Source organism: Corticium candelabrum, chromosome 16, assembly GCF_963422355.1.
Source record: "Corticium candelabrum chromosome 16, ooCorCand1.1, whole genome shotgun sequence".
NCBI classification, from domain to species: domain Eukaryota; kingdom Metazoa; phylum Porifera; class Homoscleromorpha; order Homosclerophorida; family Plakinidae; genus Corticium; species Corticium candelabrum.
The window spans coordinates 277,045-303,801 of NC_085100.1; the positions used below are offsets into that span (position 1 = coordinate 277,045).

The 26,757-nt window shown below is 42.0% G+C and overlaps 9 protein-coding genes across 9 annotated transcripts; 6 read left to right on the forward strand and 3 right to left on the reverse strand.

Moving 5' to 3' along the window:
• Positions 1–98: 98 nt before the first annotated feature.
• On the forward strand, positions 99–1,380 carry LOC134192389 (uncharacterized). The gene is made up of 2 exons (XM_062661129.1): positions 99–1,206; positions 1,328–1,380. The coding sequence occupies exons 1-2, from the start codon at positions 159–161 to the stop codon at positions 1,378–1,380; spliced, it is 1,101 nt and encodes a 366-aa protein (XP_062517113.1). The 5' UTR covers positions 99–158.
• On the forward strand, positions 1,310–5,472 carry LOC134191706 (myosin heavy chain, cardiac muscle isoform-like). The gene has a single exon (XM_062660316.1). The coding sequence runs from the start codon at positions 1,380–1,382 to the stop codon at positions 5,331–5,333; it is 3,954 nt and encodes a 1,317-aa protein (XP_062516300.1). The 5' UTR covers positions 1,310–1,379; the 3' UTR covers positions 5,334–5,472.
• Positions 5,406–10,340, reverse strand: LOC134191707 (sorting nexin-2-like). The gene is made up of 12 exons (XM_062660318.1): positions 9,999–10,340; positions 9,854–9,932; positions 9,726–9,769; positions 9,441–9,582; positions 9,177–9,337; positions 7,702–7,815; positions 7,532–7,625; positions 7,237–7,442; positions 6,528–6,671; positions 6,387–6,467; positions 6,256–6,327; positions 5,406–5,593 (listed from the first exon to the last, which is right to left on the reverse strand). The coding sequence occupies exons 1-12, from the start codon at positions 10,314–10,316 to the stop codon at positions 5,543–5,545; spliced, it is 1,506 nt and encodes a 501-aa protein (XP_062516302.1). The 5' UTR covers positions 10,317–10,340; the 3' UTR covers positions 5,406–5,542.
• A 32-nt stretch (positions 10,341–10,372) lies between these two features.
• On the forward strand, positions 10,373–11,696 carry LOC134191709 (uncharacterized). The gene has a single exon (XM_062660320.1). It carries the CDS (start codon positions 10,374–10,376, stop codon positions 11,574–11,576), a length of 1,203 nt encoding a protein of 400 aa, XP_062516304.1. The 5' UTR covers position 10,373; the 3' UTR covers positions 11,577–11,696.
• A 1-nt stretch (position 11,697) lies between these two features.
• On the forward strand, positions 11,698–13,466 carry LOC134191711 (DNA-directed RNA polymerase III subunit RPC7-like). Its single transcript, XM_062660322.1, has 6 exons — positions 11,698–11,833; positions 12,278–12,407; positions 12,476–12,550; positions 12,613–12,800; positions 12,864–12,971; positions 13,328–13,466. The coding sequence occupies exons 1-6, from the start codon at positions 11,711–11,713 to the stop codon at positions 13,421–13,423; spliced, it is 720 nt and encodes a 239-aa protein (XP_062516306.1). The 5' UTR covers positions 11,698–11,710; the 3' UTR covers positions 13,424–13,466.
• On the reverse strand, positions 13,424–14,932 carry LOC134191710 (lysM and putative peptidoglycan-binding domain-containing protein 4-like). The gene is made up of 2 exons (XM_062660321.1): positions 14,553–14,932; positions 13,424–14,018 (listed from the first exon to the last, which is right to left on the reverse strand). Exons 1-2 carry the CDS (start codon positions 14,859–14,861, stop codon positions 13,506–13,508), a joined length of 822 nt encoding a protein of 273 aa, XP_062516305.1. The 5' UTR covers positions 14,862–14,932; the 3' UTR covers positions 13,424–13,505.
• Positions 14,933–15,003: 71 nt separating this feature from the next.
• On the forward strand, positions 15,004–16,736 carry LOC134191712 (swi5-dependent recombination DNA repair protein 1 homolog). The gene is made up of 3 exons (XM_062660323.1): positions 15,004–15,193; positions 15,248–15,531; positions 16,410–16,736. Exons 1-3 carry the CDS (start codon positions 15,130–15,132, stop codon positions 16,599–16,601), a joined length of 540 nt encoding a protein of 179 aa, XP_062516307.1. The 5' UTR covers positions 15,004–15,129; the 3' UTR covers positions 16,602–16,736.
• On the reverse strand, positions 16,626–23,657 carry LOC134191708 (tubulin polyglutamylase ttll6-like). Its single transcript, XM_062660319.1, has 15 exons — positions 23,463–23,657; positions 23,353–23,393; positions 23,177–23,295; positions 22,977–23,107; positions 22,802–22,910; positions 22,027–22,218; positions 21,880–21,965; positions 19,826–20,051; positions 19,307–19,569; positions 18,804–18,914; positions 17,980–18,169; positions 17,728–17,916; positions 17,181–17,611; positions 17,079–17,118; positions 16,626–16,851 (listed from the first exon to the last, which is right to left on the reverse strand). Exons 1-15 carry the CDS (start codon positions 23,609–23,611, stop codon positions 16,810–16,812), a joined length of 2,319 nt encoding a protein of 772 aa, XP_062516303.1. The 5' UTR covers positions 23,612–23,657; the 3' UTR covers positions 16,626–16,809.
• A 112-nt stretch (positions 23,658–23,769) lies between these two features.
• On the forward strand, positions 23,770–26,441 carry LOC134191953 (ubiquitin-conjugating enzyme E2 Q2-like). The gene is made up of 10 exons (XM_062660606.1): positions 23,770–23,960; positions 24,025–24,135; positions 24,194–24,301; positions 24,369–24,410; positions 24,488–24,643; positions 25,069–25,214; positions 25,271–25,420; positions 25,675–25,819; positions 25,874–26,218; positions 26,281–26,441. Exons 1-9 carry the CDS (start codon positions 23,805–23,807, stop codon positions 25,970–25,972), a joined length of 1,113 nt encoding a protein of 370 aa, XP_062516590.1. The 5' UTR covers positions 23,770–23,804; the 3' UTR covers positions 25,973–26,218; positions 26,281–26,441.
• The last annotated feature ends 316 nt before the right edge of the window (positions 26,442–26,757 follow it).

Genomic DNA, 26,757 nt, shown 5'->3' on the forward strand with positions numbered 1-26,757 from the left:
TGTTACTACTTGACTCGCTTGACCACTTGGACTATAGCGAGACTCTGAGGGAAGGAACGTTATTGCGTGTGTAGTGATTGTTGAACTGGCCTTTTAAATTTATGTGCACGTGAGTCTTGCACGTGATATAGGCGTGGCATGTGAACACGGGTGCAATAATGGCAGGACATCAGGACTATGCTGGCGGTGCTCATTCAAGTACTCTTCAGTCGAGGAGTGCCGATGTCAGTTCATTTGCATCTCAGTCCAATCGACTGAAATCTCTCGTGAATGACAAGGAATACGTGAGTTTGACTGCTGCTGTTGCTGAGAGAGATAGGACAATTATCTCATTGCATGCTGATGTGGAACGACAAGCTGAGATGTTGAAGAAACACGACAAAAGCTCTGGAAACAGTCAGAGCAGTGCATTTCTTATGTTGACACGACAGTATGAAGAGGAACGTGGAAAGAGTGTTAATCTGATAGAACAGCTCAGGCTGGCTAATGGAGAAGTGAGTGTTTTAAGGAGTGAGGTGCAAAGATTAGTGCAAGAAAACAGAACGCTCATTATCAAGCTGAGTGAAACAAGATGGGAAGAGGCTGAGATGTTGCAAACAACCAACGAGTTGACAGAATCAAATAGGATACTTAATGGCAAATTGAAAGATCGAGAATGTCAATTAAAGAGTAGGGAAGCTGCATTAACTGAGGAGAGGAATGCAGTAGCTGCAATGGAGATTGATAAAATGCGTTTGGCAGAACAAGTGAGGACTTTGCAGAGACAGCTCAACAGGCAGAACATCAATGAAAGCGCTATTGATCAAGATAGGAAGGGCAAGACGAGCAAACATACGGCAGCCCAACAGAATGGCTACATGGGAAACCATTTCTTACCTGTTGACGCAAGTCTTTACAGTTTGGTGAAAGAAAGCTGTTTGATGGGATTTACACTACAAAAAGGAAGTGCAGGTCTTGGCTTCAGTCTAGTCACAGAACGACTTCCTGACTCGTTAGATACATGCATTTCTGTACAGTCAGTCCGTTGTGGGAGTTCCGCTGAACATCGTATTGTCACAGGAGATGAGATTGTTGAGATAGATGGACAATTTTGTCGTAACCTGCCACAGTCTGTTGTTGCTGCTTGTTTACGATCCAAAAAGACACCTCTGCAAGTTGTAGTAAACAGAAAAATTAACTCATTCTTAGAGAATACTGCACAAAGAAGTGGGACACCAGGAGTGTCAATGACACACACTGTAGCATCATCATATACTACAGAAAATAACTCACTAACACAGACAGTACAATCTTTATGTGAACAGCTTCGAGAATTGAATCTTGAAAGAACAGCAGTTGAAGAAACTAGAGATGAATCAGAACAAACTGGACAGCTTGTGATGGTAAAGAGAGACAGTAGAGCTACTGCTGATAGACACCAAGAAAAGGAGCAAAGAGGAGTGAAGGGACCTGACTTGCTAGATATTACCATCAACGACAAAACTCATCAACATGAAGCAATCAGTTTGACAGATATGAGAGCGTCTTTGTCTGCTATTCTCGACATAGTAAATGAGATCAGGCAGACACAACTTCTTCAACAGCAAGATTCAGGTTCACTCGAGCGGACAATTGTTCCACAAAGTGACGATATTTCTGCTACGTCATCAATGGCACAGATGGATAGTGTGCAAGATGTTTTCCAGACTGCCTCATCTCCACTTGAGAGCTTGACTAATGACAGATCAACTGATAATTTTCAAGTCTACCCTCATTTTCCTAACACTTTTCCTTCGTCATTTACACACGAAGAAGCAGTTGCTAGTGCCATTACTCAGTTGCTGCCTGCCATTGAGACTTTAATTGATAAGAAACTCAAACCAGAAGACAAAAGAGAAGATAGTGAAAGCAGGACACAATTAGAAAATAACTTGACCAAACAGTTACAAGAAGACAAAGCAAGAATCAGTCAACATACAGAGGAACCAGCAAAATTAGCTCATGCTGAGACAAAACTGCAAGCTAAAAACAAACAGAATGAGCACACAATAGCAAATCAGCAGGAAATAGAACAAGCACGACGTGAGTTATCTGAATATGACAAAGAGAACAAGAGTCTTCACTTACAGCTGAGTGGTGTGCAAGAAGACCCTAAAACTGCTGTCAGTGAAAAGGAAGAGTTACGACAAGCACTGATGGCCCTCCAAACACAAATGGAGTTAAACAATGAACTGAAAGAAGTGACAGCCAACTTGCACAAGCAGCAAGAAAATGAATTACGGCAAGAACTAACTATGATACAGAGTACACTGACACAGATGGAGATGCAGATACAGATGAAAGAGAGAGAATTAGATGAAACATGCAGGGAAAAGGAACAAGAATGTCAATGCTTGAAACAACAACTGACACAAACAGTAGCAGAAAACAAAGTGATGAAAAGCGATAGAGACAAACTACAAGAGCTCTGTAGTGCAACTGTTATCTCTCGTGATCAAACACAATTGCAACTACAAACGCTGGAACATGAAGCAGCTGAAACTCGACGTCAGCTACTTGATGCAAAGGAAAAGTATGACCAGTGTGAATCTCATCAGTCACAAGTTAAGCAAACTCTACAAAACGTCCAACGACAACTAAACGAAGCAGAAAGAGAGCTAACAGAGAGTAAATCACAATCGAAATCAAAGGAGATTAACCTACAAGATGCTGTTCGTCAACTGAATCAGAAAAGAGCAAAATTGAATGAAACTGAGATACGCTTATTGTCAGTAGAGCAAACAAACAGTAAAATGCAAATGAAACTGACAGCAACTATGGAAGCAGAATTTCAGCTACAGACAGAAATTGTACAACTTCAAGCGTCAAATCATGCACAAGAGAAACTCGCGGAAGAATGGATGAAACAACTTGCAGCGAATAAGAATGAAATTACAGAATTGAGAAAAGAAAAGGAGAAATATCAAATTGAACTGAAGAGTGCAGAAGAAGAACTAAAGAAGCAAATAGAAAAACAATTTCGCCTTGAAAATCGAATGCAAGAGACAGAGGGATCATTGGCTGCCCTGACAGACAGAGAGAAAATGCTTAAAGATCAACTAGGCAGTGCTATTCAGCGAGCAAAAGAAAAAGAATCAGAGATGGTAGCTACGATGGACGCCTTACAAACAAGAAATGTGCTGTTACAAGAGAAACTGGCTAGCAAAGATGCCAGTCTCGTGAAGTCTGCACATACCCATGCTGATACGTCTGGTAGAATGCAACAGTTGAGCAAAGAGCTGGAACGTGTGCAACAAGAATTGTCACAACAGAGGGAAACAACAATGAAGCAGCAAGCTGACATGATCAAACAGCAGACTGATTACCAGCAAGTGGTACATAAACTAAAGAAGAGGGAAGAGAACATTCAAAATATGGAAAATAAAAAGACGATGTTGCACCAAACCAATGACATTCTTCTACAAAGAGCAAAAGAAGAGAGTAGCATAGAAATCAGCAGAGAAAAGGAGAAACTTGAGAAACTGCTTCAACAAATGCAATCAGAGTTGTTGGCTAAAGGAGAGACGTTAAACAAGGCAGAGAACGCAGTGACGAGTCTGCAAAGCGAAATGTTGCATCTTCAACGTAAGGTGACAAGTCAGGAGGGAGAGGTGTTAGCCTGTCAGGTGAACCTCGCGCAGAGCACGCGACAATTGCAAGAGGTAAGAACACACAACGAGCAACTGACTGCTGACCTACGGACAGTGAGAGCAGAGCGAAACGGTTTAATGGAACAAAACGAGCAACTTCAAGCATCATGCAATGAGCTGCGTGCTGACTTGCAAACCGTCACTCAAGACAAAGAGAAAAGTGATGAGAAGGCAGAGACGATGGAAATTGCATTTGAAGAAGAGAGAATGAAATCGGAAAAGCTTGCTCAAGAGTACAGCAATGTGACGACAAAGCTGGAAGGTGACTTACAAGAAAGACAACAGGCGGTATCTGATCTGAATAAAGAAATCAACGGTCACGTTACGGAGATAGCGGCGCTCAAGCAAGCAAATAGTTTACAACAGATGCAACTAGACCAGACCACAGTAGCACACGACGACGTAAAGGCCCAGCTGGACAAGGAAACGAGCAGAATGAAAGCGGAGGCGGACAGACTGCGTGATGAATTGCACAGTCAGAAAGAGGAGAGTCTGATGAATAGGACTACAGCGGCAGAGCTGCAGAATCACCTGGGAATGACGAGGCAAAACCTCGCGCAAGCAGGAGAGTCAATGGAGAGACAGCAAGAAGTACTACGGAGCGAGGCGGATGCGAGACAAAAGCTGGAAGCGGAGAGAAGAAAGCTGAAAGAGCAGCTTGACCAGGAAGAAGAGAAAACAGCACAATTAGAGGAACAAAACCGGGAGGTGCAATCCGCATTGGCTAAAACTCACCAACAACTTTCAGAGCTGTCCAAACGTCTTGAACAAGCTCAAACAACAAGCAAGACTTGGAAAGCAGAGTTGGAGGAAAAGGATGTGGAAGTCAATAAACTGAGCACTGACAAACATAAAGCTGTAGATGAGAACTCCGAGTTACAAAGATGTCTCTATTATGCAGAAAGCAACCAAAGAAGACTGGAGGAAGAGATGAGAGCTCAGTCTGATAGAGCAGATCAACTGCAGGGAACAGTAGAAAAGCTAAACGATGAGTTGCAAGAGGCAATTCGATTACGAGAAGAGAATGAGAAAGCACGATCAGTTGCAGTAGCCAAAATCAAATCTCTAGCATCCAGAAACCAAGATGTTGAGCGCACCATTGAACAATTGACAGCAATTCAAAACAGTCTACAACAGTCGGTTGCTCAAGCCAATGAGGAGAAGGACAAGATGGTCACTGCCCTCGAGTCAAGAATAGAAGTACTAAAACGGGATGTAGAAAAGAAAACAGAAGCTTTAGAATCTCAAGCAACGTCAGAGAATCAACTGAGAAGGAAACTTAAAGTGGCAGAAGACGAAAGCAAGCGAGCAGGCCAGCTATTTGGTCAATTGAGCGAGTTGCAAGCAAAACTAATCAATGCTGAAACGAGTCTCGAACAAAGCACTCGAGAACTGACTGAAATAAGAACAAATGCAGCCGTACTGCAAGGCGAACGAGACCAATTGATGGTGATCCTTCGAGACCAAGGCATACAGAAGCACACAGAAAAACCGTCCACACCAGCCGCAATGAAACGGCTACGAGCAGGAACTGCATCCAAGCAAGATGTTCTTGTGCTGTTGAAAGACAAGGACGAAGAAGCACAAAGACTGAAGGAATACGTTGACAAGCTACTGTCTGCTGTAATAGACCAAGCACCATTTGTGTTGGAAGCAATAAAGTGAATTGTTGTACACGATTGTGTGCACTAAATTATGCATGAACTTGAGTTGTTAGTTGAGTTTGCATGCACAATGTAGAAAGATGTATTCCCTGTATTTGCAACATATTCAACGCGACATACTAACAACAACGTCTCTTGATATGTCAGCCAACAACCATGAAACAATTCCATACCCACAGAGTTTGTTGCCACGTGCACGATCTAAGCAGTTCAGACGACAGCTTTTGCCTCTGGCAGGAAAGTTTCCCAGTGATTGATCAGCTAAAGACATTGAATACATGGAAATCCAATAGGTACCTCACATCACTTACATTACACACTAATATATCGTAGACAGAGACAGACCAACAGACAGACACACAGACAGACTAGCAAACATGATTTGCACTATAAGGCTGTGTCTCTACTTGTTGCTCTTTAAACATGTGTAAACTCTAAACATGTTTAGCTAGACAGCGTCTCCACTCCATCTATTAAAAGAACTATCCTGGACTTTGCTGTACCGCGCGAATTCGTTTCTTGTGCACCAGGCAGTCAGAGATCGTCTTCTGGTCGTCTCGAGAACAATCAGAGACACAATTCTCTGTCTTCGCCGAAATTGTTCTCTCCAAACACTCTGCATTAGTCTACGTCGTCTCTAACATTGCCTAATTCTGTCTTCTTCCAGTAATCTCCAAAGAAAGAAAGAACAGCGCAAAAGAAATAACATCCATTGTCGTAAAATGCGCATTACTATCACGTGACCGTTAAACCTAAACCACTTTCGTTAAACTACCTCCTAATCATGTTTAGCAAAAGCTGTTTAGGTTTACAGTTAAACAGGTTTAACGCTAGTGGAGACACGATTATTCTTAAACATGTTCAGACTTAAACAGGTTGTAAACATGTTTAAGTCCTAGTGAAGACGCCCTATGGCAACCAACCTGACGTTGTGTATTCATAAGGGATTCCAGATACTTGATAAGAGAAGCTTTAAATTCTCGAACTCGAACAGCCTAGTACACAACGAAACAACATGACGTGCAACAGTCACTAAAAGTGCACCACAAACGACCTCAAATTGAGCAACTTCTTTCTTGATAACTGATGAAATCTTCTCAAATTCTTTACGGCCTGCTTCAACTTTTTCCTCCCACTAACACATATGGTAACTAGTGAAGCTAACCTAACTAAACAAACTAGAAGTACAACATACATCCTTTATCTCCTTTTCTATGTCTGGCAGTTTTTCACTCTTTCCACTAGCTTTTACTTTAGTCTCTGTGTCCCTTTTCTTCTGTAGTGTTGCTTGTGCACTGTTCCAAACATGAAATGCCTTCACTCGCTGCTGGAAACACACCTGCACAAAAAATTACAAATAAAGTCAACATAATAATTGTTGCTAGCTCTTCCACATGAACAAACAGATAAATTCACACACACACACACACACACACACACACACACACACACACACACACACACACACACACACACACACACACACACACACATCTTAAGCCCTGTCCACACGAGACCAGAATGGATCGCGATCCAATCGGGATAGCGAGCGTCCACACTGCACTTTGAAAACGCTACCTCTGCCTCATTTTCAGTATCACGTGACTGATGACTGATCTGTATGTGTAGCTTCTTTGCTTGTGGAAAGCATTGATACAGCAACGTAAGGTGAACAAGAACAAAGATGAGCGAGGAGGGTTAGATGTTCCGACTACACGCATTGCGTACATGGAGGTAACGCCCACTATTTCTAATTCGATTCGACCGATCGCGATTAAAACCACCTCGCGATGTGGATTGGATATATATTGCCAGTGTGGACAGAACTTTAATCGCCGTTTCATCAAACTATCTATCCGCGTTTCATCTCACAAACTCAGTAGTATATCAGGTTACTGTCAAACCTTGATTCCTGCTATGATGCCAATGTATTCGCGCAAAAGCTCCCCAAATATGAAATAATCATTGTGTGCTTGTTCCTGCTGCAGTTGGTCAATTTTCTCCTCTACTTCTGCTAGCTGTGTCAATGCATGACCAAGAGGTTGATGTTCTTCACAGCTGCCAAGAAGGCCAGATGACTTGGCAAATGCTGATGAATTGATCCCAAGTTCTACCAAAAGACAGATCATGTAGTCAGTAAAATGATCAAACTAAATATCATACACCATAACCGATGACAACAATATGGTCATCACTCACCTCGCCGACGAGTCGCCAATGTCTCTGCACTTACTAGTAGTCTCTTCAGATGAGAATCCAAGTTATCCAGCTGCTGCTGCTTCTCCTCAAACCACTGCAAATGACAATGTCATTGTGCTTATCTTACCATTCACATGCAAAAGTGCACATATCAAGGATTAAAGCATTACCTGATCTGATTCTTCCATCTTAGACGTCATCTTGGATACAGCTTCACCAACATTCTTGACCAAACGCATAAAGCCAGCTCCACTGAGAGCAGCAGTACCCTTAGCTTTAGGCATCTACAAACATGGACATCATGTAAGCTGATGTTATCTAAATGTTTGTTTCTGACTACACGGTACAGTACATGTATGTCTGCCTTCGATATCTGCTATAATTGGTCCATCATACGTTTGCCATCTGTCTATCAATTCACACATCATCCATAATTTAGCAGATATGCCAATACACATACATTTTTTACCATTGTAATCATACTAATACCCCATTTACACGAGCACTTGTCAGTGGGCCAGCCCGTGCTGGCTAGGTTTCTATGGTATGTGTAAACGCGGGCCGAGCCATGACAGCTCGGCTCGGTATTTCTAGCCAAGCCAGCGTGCCAGATCGGACTGGCTAGGGTCAAGTACACCGTGTAAACGCATAGCATGCTGGAAAACGAGCTGCGCATGCTCATTTGGTAGTCTCACGTAGCCAGACCCCTCCTTCCACGGCATCATACTTCTGCACAAAAATGGCACAAATAGCGTGGAACGAGACGGAGACTCCGCGACTTATCCAAGTATGGAGCAACCAAGATGAGCAAGAAGTTTAGCTTTGAACTCCATTGCTGGATGCGCGCAACAGTCGCCTGGAGGTAGACCTACGACGTCTTGTATATGTCCTATGCATTCTTGATATGAATGTTGTAAAGCCATAGAGAAAAAATGCAAGCAGCTTGGCTTCTGTCCATTGCAAACGTGAGCTAACGCGAGCTATGTCAAGCTCAAGCAACTAATGCATGTTAGTGACACGCATTGGCTTCCTTACAGAGTGTGTTGTGCAAACGAATACTGGGCTGGCACGGGTTGGTACAGCTGGCTATGCGTGCTCGTGTAAACGAGGTATAAGCCAAGAAAATGATTGATTTCATGTTAGCAGTTGCAGGGTAAGTTTCTGTTGTTTATTTCTGACAAGACCCAGTAAATACAAACATAAAGCAGATTCTGGTAAAACATCTCTCATGAACACTGCTGGTTGTGATAGGTAGCTCATCCACTGTCTGTGGTTGGCATGTGCTGTAGTAAAGTATAACCACATGCAAATACTGCTCAGTGATTGGACGTCACCAGGAGTGTGTCACATTTCTGAGTGTGATAAGACATGCTGTATGGTCAGACAAACACATGCACACATACATGTACATAGTCAAGCAGAGTAGAAGTGATTGAATGCCTCTCGAGTAATTCAGTAAGTCAGCTGACTTTACAAAGTCACGTTTCTTATCGCTTATGCTGACACTATGTTGGCAACTAGATTCTATCGTTGCTGTACTGTACTTTCTGCATATTTCTGTCTGTCTGCCTGGAGTGAGAGGGAAGCAGTCTGGCTACCAAGACTGCATGTATCTACTATCTGTTTCAACTTTAAAGTATCTGACCCCATCCTCTTGTTCCAGAAATTCCCTATAGTCGACGTCTTTCCTCAACACGCGATGTTTTCCAATTCGATTGAGAAATCTTTCCAGTGCTGACCTACGCTTCTCAATAAAATCAACAGAAGTAGTTGATTCCTCTTTGGCAAACTTGACTCTCGTCATTCCTAACGAAACACATTGCATAACATGACAGACAAGCAAGCAGGTGGTACACACAAGCAGATGGACAACCAAGAAACAAACAGAGCTGTTATCACACTACCTTACCAACTACAGATTTCTCTGGTGCTGAAGGAATAATCAATCCAATATACTTCGGTTTTTCTACTAGTTTGCTATGAAGAGCCAAGAAGTCACTAAATCGACGACGAACAACAGTCTTTGGTGCCTTGAAATCAGGAATATTGGTCTAAACAAAAAAAGTGTTAAATAGGTTGCACACAAAAAGCAACCCCAACATGCAATTCAAAAAATTTCCATAATTAATTAATTAATTTATTAATTTCTCAAATACAAGTAACAAATTAAATGGAATTTGCTACAAAACACTACCTTCGTCGTTACTTGGTACGTCATGTATGCACCCATCCCGTCTCCTGCAAGAGACAAAACGCATATTGCATCACGTGACCTATCACTGACCTACATGCTAATCTCCCAACATGTCAATGGCAACTCACCGACTTTCTGCGGGTCCTTCACTTCAATTTCCAAAGTAAATTCATCACTCGCATCTTCTATTTCCAGATCCTCAGTGTCCTTATCCAAACCAGTAACGCAGTAGTCAACAAAAGCTCAAAAACTACCACCAACTTGCAACCTCACCAATACTGCAGGGACGGTCTCTTCGGCAGCACTCGCTGTCGCTGCAGCTCCCTTTTCCTCTGCTTCATGAGACGGATAAGACGATAAGACATCGTCCTTTGTCTCCTCAGCGGGGGAGGAGGCTGTGGCTTCGTCTTCGCTGTCAAACAAGCCTTTTTCTTCCTTCACTTCACTTGACTTTATTTCGCGTTCTTCAGGCTCGTCGGACAAGTCTATTGCATGTTCTACCTCATCTGATGTCAGCTGTCCCACAGGGGATGGCGATTGTTCGTCGTCTTCGCCAATAGGCGGAGGAGACTCTTTCCCTGTGTCCGCCATGCTGCAACACGCAGACCAAGTATATCCGGGACTGTAAGACCACGCCTTACAGGCAACATGTTTGTATCGTTTCGACATCCGTTAGAAATCTGGAATGAAAATCCAACATTCCTCGCATGTACGATCGTTTTCCAGACGATGGCTTTGCTGTCTTTGATTCATGCTTACTGCAACGGCCGGAAAAGTCTTCTTCTCTGGTTTTCGGCTCTTGGTCACGGATTGACAACAGAAGCTCTTTCCTATTTTCTACCTGATATCGACAGCTTTTGGCACAGCCAGTCGATGGTGATGTTTCTGGGTGGTCGTCTTCCTCTTTATGTTGTTCTGTTCTACCCAACTGTGATGTACACAACAAACACAGCAGTCGGACGTCTCAAGTTGAATTTGCTGTCTCATGTGTTTGCTGTAGGAATGGCTGATGTATTGATTGATTTTCCATTCGATATAATGGGAATCAAACTCCTTTGGTGGACGTGGCACGACACAGACCCGAACATTTTCGATCGTCATTACAATGTTCCATGGACTAGCTACTTGTATCACATGACATTTGCTTCTGCTTTTAGCTTCTTATTCAATACAACGTGGAATAAAATTGTAGGTACAGGTCACCAACAGAGGCAGACAGTACTTCAAAACATTGTGAAGCTCACGTGCTGCTTTGTAATGGTGTCTTTGCTTTCGATGCCTCTCGGAGTCGTGCAGATTACTCTCTATCATGTTCTTCATGATATTTACCATATTCATACTGAAGTGGTCACCTTTATCTATATTGTTATTTATGGTTACGTCACGTGGAGCGGCGAAAGGAGACGTCCAGAAGACAATTCCCAGCAAGGAGGATGTTCAAGAGTCTCTCTTATTTCAGTCATTGTTTGTATTCACTATGCTTTCTACATCATTCTTGTGCTGGCTATTGCCAAACCGGAGAATCTGAGATCAACAGGAATGCATGAAACTATAGGAAACTGTTCACTTTTCAGCAGTGTCACATCAGTCATTGGCATGACTTTACCAAAGAAATCGTTTCTTTGTGCATCTAACTACAGTGAACCAGTATTCGACTGGCATTGCCTTCCTGACAGTCAGCCACCTGCAGAAATGTCTCAATGGTACACAGTTTGTGGAACACCATATCCAAACCGTCAAGAATACATTCTTGTTGTCTGTACGTTTTGTCTACTTGGACTTCTCGTCTTTTATGAGATTCTTTGGAAGCCGAATGCAAACAGTACGAAAGTGAAGCACAAGAAACTATAAATTTAGTTCAATTTGCGATAATTTTTTATTTACTTTCTAAGTCTGCGTTGGCTGTACGTACTTGTCTGCCTTGTTAATTAGTTAATTCATTAACAGCGTTGTTGTGTTAATATCAATTAAGTCAATGCACGCCTATGGCTGGCAGGGGACGTGGGAGAGGAAGAGGAAAAAGTTCCATACCGGGTATATCAGAGGCTCTTGGTGTAAGACGTGAGGATATGCCAACTGCTGCAGAGAAGCCGCCACCGCTGTTTCCAGTTAGTTGAAGTCACGTGACGTATTGCAATGCGAATTCAGAGTACTCAGTCTAGGAGGAGTGAATACGTATCATTAGACTGTTGTATCAAAAGTGCATTTTCTATTTATTATTGATACTAGAGGGATGCCTTGATTATGCAATAATTGATTGATTAATTAATTAAGGCTTTTTGGATTAAAATCAATTACTGTTTCATCATATCTAATATCTCAGGCATTAGGATGTTACTGATTATTCGTTTATGGTTGACACTATAACTTGTACATTGTGTCTCACTTCATGCATGCTGTTTATTGTCATTATTTACTATATGTTCTTTTACTGACTCTTTGTAAACTGTGCTCCTAGAGCTGTGTGTGACATAGAGAATCAGATGTAATAGGAATAAATTAAAAATTACTTTATGGGTGACTTGTATGTCTATATTCTCTCTTCTTACCAGCCTTTACTGTTTCAACCTTGTCCATTGACCGATTCTGAGGAAGAAAATTACAGACTTATTCTGAAGCAGCAACTAAGAGCTGCAATGAGAACGTCCCCATATTATGTCAGGGCAGCCACGTCAAAGAAAGGTGGTTTAAACAAACAGTACATCATGACTAGTAATGGTACATTTGACTACGGTATCTACTGTTTGCAGACATAGAGAGATACTCAGACAAATATTGCAGTAAGGAACGTGGCATTTCAGATAATCATCTTGATTGGCAGCCAGGTGCAACTAAAGGATGCATTACTTGTAGAGAAATATTACGTGTAACTCATTTTCTTTTGAAGACTGGAGACTCTTTCCTAAAGAGCTGAAAATGAGGGTTCGAATGAAGGTTACGACTGGTAGTAAGAGGCAAGCAGTTTGTGCAAAGCCCAAACTTGTAGCCCGAGACAAGACAGAAAAACAGAATGATGACAAAGATGATGTTGATGGAAAGACAGAAGCTACCATAGACGTGAATAAACAGCTTGAGGTGTCTTAAGTTTGCTAAACTCTGTACAGCACTGTAATAGTTGTTGTAATGAAATTCATTTAGGAACTGGAAAAGCAAGAAACTAGTGCATCTGAAAATGAGAAAAAAGAAGAGAATAATCCTGAAGAGGTAGACGAGGAAAATGATTACATCGAAGAGGAAGTAGAAGAGGTTCGATTCTTTTGTAAACCAGGGAGTAGTTTAGTGTATAAGACAAACTGTAGTTGTTGCCAAGTCAATAGACAAACGTACTCAAAAAGAGTATGTGTATGTCACATTGTGAGTGCTTTCCAGCAGTACACGTGTACATTAGTAGCATATGTAGAGCGAAGTGCTTCACAAAGTTCACACAATGTGACTATATGCAACATAGACTGGGCCCAGTCTCACCCCACCCTCATCATTCCCAGATGAACAATTCAGGAATGAAGCTGGTGCTGGGCTGAGTTAAGATGCAACATGCATTTTAGTCATTGTGATGGCAAGTATCCTTATTTGCATGTTTTCAGTTATGTTTTGCTTTTTAGGAAAATGACTACAACCTTACCTACTTCGACAATGGCGAAGATTACATTGGATTTGAAGATGATGATGGACTGGACGATGGTGGAGCATATTACTAGTTCTATTCGTATAAATATTTCAATGAGTATAGAAAATTCTCACACTAACTGTACATACAGTTACAAATGCAAGAAATCGACATTACAACGTAAAACTAAATTTACCCTTGAGAAACATTACTATAACAACCATTGGTAATAGAATACAAACAAGTATTACTACCACCAGCCAGCCATGCCACGTGATTCCACACACATTTCCATCATTTACTGTTGGCTCAGCCGATCTGCTCTTCATTGGATGTATCAGCGGAGCATTTAACATCCAGTCTCTTCGTTTATCTGTGCACTTCCCCACGTGTTTTCTATTTGACTGCTTTATTCTTTGTAGATCCTCATCCATTCTTGCCAAGAACGACATCGCACTCGCAGACGGTGACTTCATGTCACGCTTTATACTGATTTCCTGGACGCGAAGATTAGGGCTGTGATGGCGTGCGTGTGATTGCTTTTTCTCCAAGTCTTCTGCTTCTCGCCTCTCCTTTTCAAATTGTGCAGCTAATAGGCCATGTGCTCGAACAGGCACTTTGATTGTCTTGTGAAGTTTAAGTTCTTGCTCAACGAGTAAGTTGTTTGCTTTGAGCAACTGGCCAACCTGCATTACATACACTTGATCTTGTTGTGTACATACATTACATACACAGACAGGCACACCGGCAAATAATTCATTAAAATTATTAACAACTTGTAAACAACAATGCAATCAAACAGACAGAAAAACCAATAAAATCTATTTTTGATCTCTACGCCTACAATAACCAGGACAGCAATAAGTCATTAGCCAAGCCACAGTACCAACGATACACGAGATGCTCAAACAAGGCATCATTGCTCACTAGACAATGTGGAGAATTCTGTGCTGCATAAAACATTGAAACTCATTTTCAATCTTGTCTAGACAACCACCACTTTGCATAACAATGTCCAACTACTGATCAATTCAATGAACGGCCACCGAGTTCATACACGCACGATACCAACGAACAAACACACATACAGACATAGCCTCGCGTAGCCAGACCCTTTCTGCCGCGTCATACTTGCGGCTACATGAGACTATACAGACAGACAAACACACTCACTGACTGGCCACACCAACCAAATTATTTATCAAAGAGCCCAATCATACCGTGCAACCATACTGTAAAGCCAGTCCCTGTAGGGTATCATGTTGAGCCACTTCTCGATCAAAATACAAAACATCTACGTTTGACTGCCTGTTCACAGGACTATCTGTTTCAAGTCTCTTGTCTTTCTGTCTTGACCTCAAAACTGATAACTCAACAGACTCATCATCATTCTGTTTTAGACTTGCTACAGCCCTCTCGCCCTCTCCGAACACGTAGACTGCCTGTGAGGAAACGTTCTGTTCGTATGGACATCGCCATGACGGGTCAGTTGAAGAAAATAGATCACGTCTGCTATATCCTGCCGTCATGAAGAGTTCCAGAGACGGTCTCTACCGAATGGAAGACGACGACATGATCTGCTTTGTTCTATGTATTGATATCAAGTGAATGACGTCGCTATTGACGCCCTAATTAACGCGCGTTAGCCAAGGCTAACCCACGCTTGGAGTCATCTAGTGTACTAAAGCTGTATCTACTAGATGATATAATAATACTGAACGTTCTAATTTACATTTACCAAGCATACTAATTAAATATCCGGGATGTCTTAATTAGTTGGGATTCCAAGGCAGCTTGATGTTTCGAGTAAAAGAAGTCGACGTACCCGGGAAAACGGTAATAATAAAGTGGAAAATTAAAGGTAGGAATTTAAACTAAAACCATCGATTTTTGTTATTTTCTAATTTGTTGACAGAAAAGGAAGGAAAAGAAAGAGATTTAGGAGAACCAGACGTCAAGAAGCAAAAGTTGACGGAAGAAAATGAAAGTAGTATTCAAATTATGGATCCTAAGATGTCGAAGGAAGATGGTAACGTACGCGGTGAAGACAGAGCTGTAGATGAACGGTCACGTGACGGAAGTAAAAATTCAAGTGAGAAAAGTGAGTTGATGATAGATGTAAGAAGATTGAAAACTGAGATAAGAGGCAAGGAAGAGAAGCTGAGGAAACTGAAGTTGGTCAAAATGTATCGATTAAAGGTAATTACCATGCCAAACGTTTTCCAGCTCTAATAATACGATAGTCTACTATTGAGGGACGTGTCCCTGCAATACAATAGTCTAGTGTATCACCTTGTGAGATGCACCCCTCTAATACAGTAGTCTAATGTATTGTGAGATGCATCCCTCCAATACAGTAGTCTAATGTATTGTGAGATGCATCCTTTCAATACAATAGTCTAAGGACAAAGGAGAACATGTGTCTTCAGATTATCAAGACTGTCATGGAAGAGTCATTTAAAATCTGGATCAAGAGGAACAGTTCATAGCCTTGTTACTGTGTTTAATTAATGGTTAACTTAGTCTTCTCTTTTACTTTAGTCTTGCTGTGCTAGCCAACTTCGTTGTAGCTAGTCTAGAGCTCTTAGCTGCTGTCCCATATGTCGCCACGGGATTGTTAACCGTGTTGGACAGGGGTTGCTAGCTGCTCCCCATTTGTTTATTTATTTCAATAAATGGGTTTGACCATTGACCATGTAGTGTGAGATGCATCCCTTCAATACAATAGTCTAGTGTATTGTGAGATGCATCTCTCCAATACAATAGTCTAGTGTATTGTGAGATGCATCCCTCCAATACAATAGTCTAGTGTATTGTGAGATGCATCCCTCCAATACAATAGTCTAATGTATTGTGAGATGCATCCCTCCAATACAATAGCCTAGTGTATTGTGAGATGCATCCCTCCAATACAATAGTCTAGTGTATTGTGAGATCCCTCCAATACAATAGTCTAATACTGAGAGATGAATCCCTCCAATACAATGATGTATGGAGAGATGCACAATACCAAAGATACATGCCATAAAACTTGTGCATGTGTAAGCGATAATAACGAAGCCTTTCTACATAATTAGAATGACCTTGACGAATTGGACCAGTTAGTTACAAAGTGGCGGACAGCCAGTCAGTCAGCTTGTCTGGAACTATGCAACCATATGGGAACAGACGGCAAACGACCAACGGTCCGAGATCTCCTCACACACTGGCAAATCGATCATGACATCATTGGATACTCAGAAGAAGACGACGAGTTCGTTGAGCAATGAAGATTTCAGGTATTTGCACAGGTATCCAGTGATATGACAGTACTGTATATAGAAAAGTATACACCATGCGCTACAGATACTATATGGTACTTGTGGAATAGAAAACGATCGACAATCTTGCTCCTTTGTTAAGCAGTCTCTAAACTAAACGAAAGATCTACCACTAGATTCAGTGGAGTCACTGTAAATAGATTAAATAAATGTGAGATCAGCACATGATGCCATCGTTGCCACTTGGTGAATTCAGCGGCTATGGAACAGAGAGAAACTTTGATATCAATAAGACACATATTTTAGTACATGTATTAGTCATAAGATGATCGAACAATGTGTGTCTGTCGTTGTCTGCTCATTCATCTGACGCTTGCCACCTACCCACCCATCTACTTGTTTGTCTGTCCGTCTGTCTGTCTGTGAGTGTCTGTCTGTCTGTCTGTCCATGTAGTCATCTTCCTATACAATGCTCACTAAACTTACTTTTGCCTGTCCTCCTCTGTTCATAGTCACTCGAGAAGACCTGAAACAATGCAACATACAAACTTGTCACGCTGCAACTCAACGAACCACCATCAGACATACCGTTGTGTTAGCGTAATCTTACTGCTGCCAATAATTGCTAGGTTTGGGGTCTGTGCATTGATCGGGTGCGAATGCGTTCTTGGTAAGTAACAATGACTGCCTGTGTGATGAACAGTAGCAGCAGACGGCAGTTCTGCAACTCCAGCCTGCTCCACGTGTCCCCGATTGTCTCTATATGCTCTACCGCTGTACACTCGTGCCGCATACGTCGAAGACGACGACAGATTCGACAAAGGAGCTAAGGGAACAAGGGACTCTGATGCATCTCTGCGATGAAGAGGCGTCATGTGTGAGTGGACTTTGTACTGAGGATGATGGCTGCCAACCGCTGGTCTATAAGGGACAGAAATAGGGCTACAAAACTGTTGGAGACGCCGCTTGCTAAGGGCTGAGCTATTGAATACGCTGCTTGCATCAGGATCAATACCTCCCTGTAAGAAAACAGACTGGAATCAGAGGTGGCAACACAGAGAATGCGTGGGTGTGGTTGGACAAACAGATACATACATTGTGTATAGAGAAAACGTGTTCTTGTGATTTGATTTACCTGTCCTCTGTGGCTGGGATGACATCCAGGTGACATTCTTAACAACTGACTGACATACTCCACCAGGCCCATCCCTCTCACTAGACTATCTCTTTGCATTAGTTCGCCGACACGCTGCAACTCTTCTTGCTCACAAATTTTAATCGGCTGGGTCGAGTCCAAATTATCTTCTTTCTTTTCGATTGCAAACTAGAAACACAAATAGGTCTGTCTTACCAATAACAATAAAGTAAAGTTATATCAAGTGTTTACATCACTGGTTGATTTTAATGTATTTGTGAGGGCAACACGTGGCATTGCTCTTGGTACACGTGGCCGTCTTGTGATTCGAGGACTTTCTGGTCTGAGTGGTGCATCACGTGGCTTTTGTGGAGAGTGAGAGAGTTTGCTTTTGAATTGCTCCATCTCACGTTGCTTTGATTCAATCTGTTCACGTAGCATTCTAACAGAATAGAGACACAGTGAGACACTTGCAGCTGGGACGTGAACTGAACTGATGCATCACAAGCAACCGACGCTCTGCTCTTCTGTATGTACGTGCAATGCAACAACATGACAATAACAGACAGTGATGAGAGAAATGTTAATGTAACAATTGACTGGTGCACGTGTAAAGGTGTAGAATGAGTTCACGACGCAAAACTCAGGGATACATGCCAAAATGACACGTTAATGTTGTCACGTCTCTCTATATATATATGGAGTTTGGAAGGGACTAGGGATACAGGGGAGGAGCTAAAGATATATTTAGAAGCAGTCAATTGAAGTTGCAGTTGCCGGTCAACGAGAGTGAGAGAGAAGAGAAAGAGGAGAGGAGAGAGGAAGAATCAGGCGGAGAAAGTTCCATGCGAACGATATAAGTACAACAGACAGAAGGGACAGGGAGAATTGGTGCTTACCGTTATAATTATTAACTGTTATCCAAGTGGTGTTGAGGAGCTTGTGTGCGTATGTGCATGAGTGTATTCATCTATAGTCCGTAACACTAATTTACTCATTCACCGCGAGTTGAACTACGTCATCTTCCGTGCACGCCGAATGCTCTTGGATTCTCGCGTGCGACAAATGTCACTTACTTGGCACATGTCTGTCTTGCTTTTGATGCTGCTGTTTCTGTGAATAATGACACGTTGTCAATGAAATACTGTTCATAATTTGCCTCGTTGCCATTCTCTGGGTAAATACGTCTATAAAAATATGATAACGTCAGTACTGTTACTCCAATACATTTCTGATGTAATGAGAGATGCATCGAAGGCAATACAATAGTCTAGTGTATTATGAGATGCATCCCTTCAATACAATAGTCTAGTGTATTGTGAGATGCATCCCTCCAATACAATAGTTTAGTGTATTGTGAGATGCATCCCTCCAATATAATAGTCTAGTGCATTGTGAGATGCATCCCTCCAATGCAATAGTCTAGTGTATTGTGAGATGCATCCCTCCAATACAATAGTCTAGTGTATTGTGAGATGCATCCCTCCAATGCAATAGTCTAGTGCATTGTAAGATGCATCCCTCCAATACAATAGTCCAGTGCATCAACAGTAATGCACTCATCTGTTGTATATCGAACCTGAAACCTCCCAAGTGTTTATCTTCGTATTTCTTTGTCCACTCTTCGTGTTGCTGTTGAGTCTCCTCCTGCTGATCTTTCTTTGGTTTTACTGCCTTCTGTCGTTGGAACAAACGATCATAGACCTTCCTCCTGTCCTCTTCTTGACATCTCCTCTTGTCATCACCATTAAGATTAATCAAATTGAGTGTGTCATACAGAAAACCTTCCTTCACTTCTTTATCTAGAGGAGCATCTGTGTGGAAACTGGGTGAATGGTTGACCTAAGAAACACAATATACGGTGATTTTCAAATATTTAATGTGTGTGTGTGTGTGTGTGTGTGTGTGTGTGTGTGTGTGTGTGTGTGTGTGTGTGTGTGTGTGTGTGTGTGTGTGTGTGTGTCAATGTGTACATGTGCATGTCCGTGTGTGTGTGTGTGTGTGTGTGTGTGTGTGTGTGTGTGTGTGTGTGTGTGTGTGTGTGTGTGTGTGTGTGTCCTGCTTATCAATTATGTATAAGACATACAACTGGTCTTACTTCTAACAGCCACGGTTTCAGCTTCTTGTCCAACATCACATCAAATCCTAATATTTCAAAGCACGCGCTGCTTCCCACATGATTGGCAAAGCATGAGCGGTAATTGTGCTTGACAATAGGATGACAGGCAATGAGTGTCTTGATGATGACATCCTCAATGTCATGCCAGATCTTCTTGATATCATAGCCATTGTCTTCAAACCATTTGTCAACAGTTGTGAGACGGCTAACCAGCAAAACAAATCAGACAATGAATGCCACATTGTTCTGTACGATTCTTGTTCTCTGTTGGTTTATTAACCTCGTTCCCATTGTTGCCTTCAATAAGTTTGTCTACTGTTTACTATTTACACTCTATCTGTCTGTCTGTCTGTCTGCTGTTTGTCTCTGTCTGTCTGTCTGTCTGTCTGTCTGTCTGTCTGTCTGTCTGTCAATGGTATTATATTTTCATAAATCAGAACTATTACAGGCTAAATCAAACCAAGTAAAGAACAATACACTACATTACAATGACAACTAAAAAACAAAAAACTGAACACTGTCTGTCTGTCTTCTGGATAACGTGGATGGACATCACAATGTGCACGGCCACCATAGAAGACGCCTAGCGCTGACACGAGGTAAAGATGCGTACAATCCATGATGACAATGTTGATACAGAGGAGTAGACAATATGGGTAGAGGAAGACATCACAACGTGCATGGCCACCATAGAAGACGCCTAGCGCTGACGCGAGGTAAAGATGCGTGCAATCCATGATGACGACGCTCAAACAAAGAAAATGTTGGCGCAAAGACATGAAGAGGGAAGTACCAAACAATGACTTGTAGACAGCAGACTGTGCAGATGGAAAGGTGAGCAAACAAACGATCAAACACGAAAGGGGGCCCCAATGGCCAACAGAGTCATAAACGGCGTTAGCGGCCGAAGCCACGAACGATAACTTGGACGACTACCTGAAACTCTTCTCCTTGATCCTTGAGACGAACAGACTAGAAATGTGTAGTTCGCCACTCTTTATCTGGGATCTGTCTGTCTGTCTGTCTGACTGTCTGTCTTAGTTCTCTATTGAATACATCATCACAACTACTACAACATCACTAACACTAAAACAAAGCTAAACATAAAACTACGAGTCTACGGGACCCAGCTAGTGGCCCCTCAGTCTGTCTGTCTGTCTGTCTGTATGTATGTATGTATGTACTGTATGTCTGTTTATCTGTCTGTCCATTCATCTCCTCATATGTCTGTTTTGTTGCTGTCTGTCTATCCCAATTAACTGTCTTTCTGTATACCATATTACCCCACTCTCATGGTTGGCTAGCACAGGGGCATGGTGCGACCTCTAGAAATGGGGGGCTAAGCTTCATGATACTACGCGGCACGCCCACTTTTATAGACACGCCCACTTTTATAGACACGCCCACTTTTATTGGCTTCAAATTGAGTGATATGGTAGAATCAGTGGCAGATCCAGACTGGAAAAAGAGTGGTGTACAGCTTTGGTCATCGCACGTATTTACAGTTTTTATGACCATGCCTACAAATGATGGGCTATAGCCCTGTCTAGCCCATGTAACACTACGCCCCTAGCTAGCATCAAAAGAAACATATAAGACGAGACAGTCTGGATAATCTGACACCTAAAGGTGCTAGTTGGCGGAAGTGATTAATCAATTAACTCAAGCTAATGACACCACCTGTCAATGCTACCATTTCAGGGATGCCATTCAACAGTGAATAAACAAAATTCTCTTCAGCATAGCTGCTGCACGTTGTCAAGGCGTAGGCAAGTGAAGAATATGGTATTAGCATTCCTACAGGCAGTTCAACCCTAGCAGTCAATCAGGGGGGAAAGCACCAATTAGCACTACTTAAATTAAAGTACAAAGAGGTGTGATAATATTAGAGCCTTGGCCAATAGTAGGGATGAGAGATTCTTTGGAGACATATGGACAGACACAGAAACATACATACATACATGTGGACAGACACAGAGACATACATACATACATACATGTGGACAGACGGCATAAAGGAATCGGTAACCTACCGTTTGCTGCCTGTTTCTTCATCTCTGTCAAAATCCTTGCTCAACTTGTTAATAGCATAGTTTGTGAGATGCATGTAGGTGTCATCCTACAACACAAAAACTTGCATCAACAACTGATACTGTCATATTTCTGATTTCACAACTGACCAAATTGCTAGGAGTTGGTTCGGTGTATTTCTGTGTGGCAAATCGTCCCAGACCGTCCTTGTACACAAATATGTGCATAGGGTCACACTGAGTGACAAGCACATAAATTCGTAGATCAAACTTAAAGCCATCGATAACAAACGGCTTGGAAATATACTGCTGAACAACTTGGTGTTCGCCGGGCCGAAAGTCCTAGCAGAATGAAACACGTCATGCAACAAGGATGGTCAACAAACAGAGAAACAGATAGACAACCAGACAGACAGACAGACAAACAAACAGACAGACAGACAAAATGACAGACAGGCATACATACAAACAGAGAAATAAAAAGTCAGACAGAGAGAGACAGACAGACAGACAGACAGACAGATAGACAGACAGGCTGACAGAAAGACAGACAGACAGACAGACAAACAGACAAATAAAAAGACAGAGAGAGAGAGAGAGAGAGAGAGAGAGAGAGAGACAGATAGACAAACAGACAGGCAGACAGACAGACAGAAAGACAGACAGACAGACATACAAACAGACAGACATACAAACAGACAAATAAAAGAACAGATAGAGAGACAGACAGACAGACAGGCAGGCAGACAGACAGACAGGCAGGCAGGCAGGCAGGCAGGCAGGCAGGCAGGCAGACAGACAGACAGACAGAAAGACAGACAGACAGACAGACAAACAGACAGACAGACAGACAGACAGAAAGACAGACAGACAAACAGACAGACAGACAGACAGACAGACAGACAATATAGATTGTACTCTCTACCTTTGGATTTTTGCTGATAAAAATTCCCTTCCCTTGGCATCCATTCTCAGGCTTAGAAATATACGTCTTGTTCTTCTTCTGCCGACAGAACGTCTGAAAGTCACCATAACTAGATCCCCAAATGAACAACATTTAAGTCCACAACAACAGTTGATGTCCAACACTGCACACATACTCAGCAGGAAGACACCAAGATCTCGGAGTAAACGAATAGGCTGATGGAAACAGCTTAGCCATTCTATTCATGTTCCTTGCCAACAAGTCCTTCCTGCATATCTCAGCCATGCCAGGAAAATGATTGATTTTCTATCGGATTTACAAGATTTTTCTCACACAATCTGTGTGATGTCAACCAATCACACTAATGTGTCATGCCTGAAATCGTTTGAGCTCCACGACGCGTTCCAGAGCGATGGTTGTATCACTCCACAGTAGAACCCACTCCTCGTCGTCACGAGACTCCTTCAAACCTAGCCGTCGTGCGACACGACGCACTGAAAACGAGAAATTCAACATCAAAACTTGGAGCCACTGTTCACATGATTGCTCACCGCTCTCGTACTTGCACAACGATGTATTGATACTCGCGGGCCTGGAAACAAGCAAAGCTTATTAAGATGATTCTCTTGAGCTCAGATTGTCTGTATTTGACGAGTTTTACTTTTTCTTTCGTTTCTTTGCTTTCTTTTTTGTTGTATCGGCCTCTGATTTTATTGAATGTGTATCTCCTTCATCTTGGTAGTCGTCACCTTCTTCTTGTAGTTGTTCGTCTTCGCTTTCATGGGCAACATGAAGCTGATCGTCGGCCATGTCAACACAAGATGTCGTGCAATGTAGACCGGTTGCTACGCATCAACATCCGGGCAACCCACATAAGCCCAACCCAACAACAACCTTGCAGTTCGGATCGTCTTTACAGATGGGCGCTATTTACTTTTCAGCACAACCTAATGCGCGTGCGTGTTCATCATTACGACAGCTCCTAGTACCTCGAAGCAATTCAATGGCGAGGCGCAATCCGCTGCGTCGCGAGCTTTCATTGCTCGAACAGACCTTTCCGAGAGGTCATAGCCAGTTTCAGATAACGTCAGCGAACATGGACGAGGTGACGTGCGTCTTTGTCGGTCCTCCTCGCTTCAGAATTCAATGCAACATCTCAGTGAGGCGACTAGACACCAACAATACACGCGCACATGTCGTGAGACACTTGCATGCGTTGCTAGGTTGATTATCCAGCCACAAAGCCGTACTGGTTTGCGGATGGCGATCAGACCGACGTCGTTGTCGCTTCCATTCTCGAAGAGTTGACTTCTCTACCTGATTCTCCTCATCCGGTCAGTCGCTTTTAACCTCATTGAATTTCCCTTTGTTTAATCTATTTCTATGTGTTAGATTTTAAGCTGTGCTAACGTTCTCATCTCTCGTCTGTGTGAGATGTTTGGCTATGCGAAACCAGACTGCTGCAGTACGCTTTTGCAGCAATTTCCTGTGTCTGACAGGGTCGGAACGCTTTAAGTATTAAAGAGGGTAGTGTTCGAGATTTACAAATGGAATTTGGTGTTTACAGGATGGAGAAATGGAAGATGAGGAGGATGAAGATGAACCGGAAGTGAGTGACATACCATTGATACTATCAATGTATTGTATTAACAGTTTCAATTAGTAAGTCATTTTATTAATGTATAGGAGGACGATGAGGACGACGAGGATGATAACGTTGGGCTTGATGGGATTGAAGATCACAGTGATAATGATACAGTTGATAGTGGGTGTGGGTTGGACTCGGATTCTAGAGCGACACTGGAGAGAGTAAAGATCAGTACGAGAGATGAATATGTAAAGGTATAAGTGTCTGTTTTTGTTTGCATATTTGCGTGTTATTTGCTTTTATTTTCCTTCATTAGTGAACATATTGGTGTATAGTAGTGTATTGTATTCTAACAAGATGGACTTCTCATAAGTGACTGATGACTGCTTGTCAATATTGTGTGAAATTAGATGAGGGGCTTGTCTAAACGAGCAGGCATGGATGATGGTGTACCTTATTACTATAGACAGTTAGTCATCATTCCTGATTGGTCAAGAGCCTTTGCTTAATTAAACTGAAATCTACATGCATGTATTGGACTTGAACTTTGTTATCTCTTTTATTCACCAATCCAGTAGCGTGTTTGTGTAGTGCCCAAAGAGAGTGGCTAGGCATGGCTAAACGGTGCTAGTTATGTGGCATTCTTACATACTAACTTGTTGCTTTGATATTAACTCAGGGAACAGTAAGTGGTTCTGTGCAAGCATCTGATCGTCTTATGAAGGATCTTCGTGATATTTATCGATCTGCTGGTCACAAGGATGGCATGTTTTCTGTTGAGCTTGTTGAAGACAATCTTTATGAATGGATGATTAGACTAAAACAGTCAGTAGATTGTTGCATACTTTCTGTTGCTTCCTGACACTTATTTTTCTATTTAGGGTTGACCCTGATAGTCCACTGTATGGAGATCTTAAGAAACTTAAAGAAAAAGAGAACAAAGATTATATCCAGTTGAGCATGACATTCAGTGAATCATTTCCCTTCGCTCCTCCATTTGTTCGAGTCATCTATCCTGTCCTCACTGGAGGGTAATTAGCCAATTAATTGAGTTTTTTAGTTGGTCAGACAGACTGACAACAGACAGAATATGAAGTGATATGGACCATGAAGAGGTACGTAAGCATGTGGGTTTATACGATAGATGGGAGGGCAGACAAGAAGTAAGGAGAGTGTGAAATAGTCAAGCAGTTGTGTTGGGAGACAGATAAGACAAAAGCTGAGAAGACATTCCTAAACAAATGATGTATATCACAAACAATTAAGTTAAGATTTTCTATTTCAGTTATGTACTGAATGGTGGTGCTGTTTGTATGGAGCTACTCACACCTCAAGGTTGGAGCAGTGCTTATTCCTTAGAGGCAGTCATTCTACAGATTGCAGCAACGTTAGTGAAAGGAAAGGCACGAATTCAGTTTGGAACTTCGAATGTGAGAGTATACATCTCATTCGTCAAACAAACATATTAATTCTGTGTTCTCCAGTCTTGTTATAGTCTGCATCGAGCACAACAAGCATTTCGTTCTCTAGTTGAAATTCATGTAAAGAATGGCTGGTACACACCTCCCAAACAAGACGGCTGATAGATCAGACTAGTGGTTATTGTAAATAGTAATGGTAGCATGTAGTATATTGTTGAAGACTGACTTTTCTTATATGTGTAGCAAAGACAACTTGTGGAAAACATTAGTGGAAATTTGATGTTACGGTGGGATTGTAATGTACTGAAATTGAAAATCTAGTGCCAGCTAACTAACGTGGCTAACTAACTGGTGAAAGGCTAAAGCTTGAAAATCCAGCCAAACTATTCTCTCAGCTGGATTGTTGAGGTAGATACAGTAGAGTTGAACATACTTCAATCATATTTTTACTGGATGTTTCTCTAAAACAGTTCAGGCAGCTCAAGTGCATAAACCTTCAAGATGTATGACATCGTGTATTGATTAATTTTATGTTAAATAGTAATACTTAATTTAAAGTGACGTGGACAAACTGAAGTTGGATCTAGACAATATTATTGAGTCAATAGTGAAATGACAGTGCTAAGTAAACATGTGATTCGATACAAGTCAACTCTGAACAACCAACAACACACAAATGTGTGTCGCTCCTGTGTGTGTGTGTGTGTGTGTGTGTGTGTGTGTGTGTGTGTGTGTGTGTGTGTGTGTGTGTGTGTGTGTGTGTGTGTTATTTTCAACGAAACGTCACAGTTGGACAGTCACTTTGATCAAAATGACGTTATTCCTAGTATAACAGCTGGTTGTTAACATGTCATGGGTCACGAATCTTTGCCATCCACATCCTGGGCTAGTGGTGCTAGTATAACGTAAATGTTATCCGCTAGAAAAGCACAATGCACATGTGATAG

What these genes read in the sequence shown, in the direction of transcription:
- LOC134192389 (XM_062661129.1), top strand. Translation starts at nt 159, where the DNA reads ATGGCAGGACATCAGGACTATGCTGGCGGTGCTCATTCAAGTACTCTT. An exon ending in AGAGAATACTGCACAAAGAA is followed by an intron (nt 1,207 to 1,327) that starts GTGGGACACCAG and finishes GAATCTTGAAAG; the next exon opens with AACAGCAGTTGAAGAAACTA.
- LOC134191706 (XM_062660316.1), top strand. Translation starts at nt 1,380, where the DNA reads ATGGTAAAGAGAGACAGTAGAGCTACTGCTGATAGACACCAAGAAAAG.
- LOC134191707 (XM_062660318.1), bottom strand. Translation starts at nt 10,316, where the DNA reads ATGGCGGACACAGGGAAAGAGTCTCCTCCGCCTATTGGCGAAGACGAC. An exon ending in TTCTGGAACAAGAGGATGGG is followed by an intron (nt 7,816 to 9,176) that starts GTCAGATACTTT and finishes CCATGTTTGTAG; the next exon opens with ATGCCTAAAGCTAAGGGTAC. An exon ending in TTATGAATACACAACGTCAG is followed by an intron (nt 5,594 to 6,255) that starts GTTGGTTGCCAT and finishes CAATGTCTTTAG; the next exon opens with CTGATCAATCACTGGGAAAC.
- LOC134191709 (XM_062660320.1), top strand. Translation starts at nt 10,374, where the DNA reads ATGTTTGTATCGTTTCGACATCCGTTAGAAATCTGGAATGAAAATCCA.
- LOC134191711 (XM_062660322.1), top strand. Translation starts at nt 11,711, where the DNA reads ATGGCTGGCAGGGGACGTGGGAGAGGAAGAGGAAAAAGTTCCATACCG. An exon ending in GGCAGCCACGTCAAAGAAAG is followed by an intron (nt 12,408 to 12,475) that starts GTGGTTTAAACA and finishes TACTGTTTGCAG; the next exon opens with ACATAGAGAGATACTCAGAC. An exon ending in ACGTGAATAAACAGCTTGAG is followed by an intron (nt 12,801 to 12,863) that starts GTGTCTTAAGTT and finishes AAATTCATTTAG; the next exon opens with GAACTGGAAAAGCAAGAAAC.
- LOC134191710 (XM_062660321.1), bottom strand. Translation starts at nt 14,861, where the DNA reads ATGACGGCAGGATATAGCAGACGTGATCTATTTTCTTCAACTGACCCG. An exon ending in CTTTACAGTATGGTTGCACG is followed by an intron (nt 14,019 to 14,552) that starts GTATGATTGGGC and finishes TATGTAATGCAG; the next exon opens with GTTGGCCAGTTGCTCAAAGC.
- LOC134191712 (XM_062660323.1), top strand. Translation starts at nt 15,130, where the DNA reads ATGTTTCGAGTAAAAGAAGTCGACGTACCCGGGAAAACGGTAATAATA. An exon ending in AATAAAGTGGAAAATTAAAG is followed by an intron (nt 15,194 to 15,247) that starts GTAGGAATTTAA and finishes ATTTGTTGACAG; the next exon opens with AAAAGGAAGGAAAAGAAAGA. An exon ending in TCAAAATGTATCGATTAAAG is followed by an intron (nt 15,532 to 16,409) that starts GTAATTACCATG and finishes CTACATAATTAG; the next exon opens with AATGACCTTGACGAATTGGA.
- LOC134191708 (XM_062660319.1), bottom strand. Translation starts at nt 23,611, where the DNA reads ATGGCCGACGATCAGCTTCATGTTGCCCATGAAAGCGAAGACGAACAA. An exon ending in GCAAGACAGACATGTGCCAA is followed by an intron (nt 18,170 to 18,803) that starts GTAAGTGACATT and finishes CTATTCTGTTAG; the next exon opens with AATGCTACGTGAACAGATTG. An exon ending in ACAGAGGAGGACAGGCAAAA is followed by an intron (nt 16,852 to 17,078) that starts GTAAGTTTAGTG and finishes TCTGTTCCATAG; the next exon opens with CCGCTGAATTCACCAAGTGG.
- LOC134191953 (XM_062660606.1), top strand. Translation starts at nt 23,805, where the DNA reads ATGGCGAGGCGCAATCCGCTGCGTCGCGAGCTTTCATTGCTCGAACAG. An exon ending in TACCTGATTCTCCTCATCCG is followed by an intron (nt 24,136 to 24,193) that starts GTCAGTCGCTTT and finishes TCTATGTGTTAG; the next exon opens with ATTTTAAGCTGTGCTAACGT. An exon ending in AATTTCCTGTGTCTGACAGG is followed by an intron (nt 24,302 to 24,368) that starts GTCGGAACGCTT and finishes TGGTGTTTACAG; the next exon opens with GATGGAGAAATGGAAGATGA.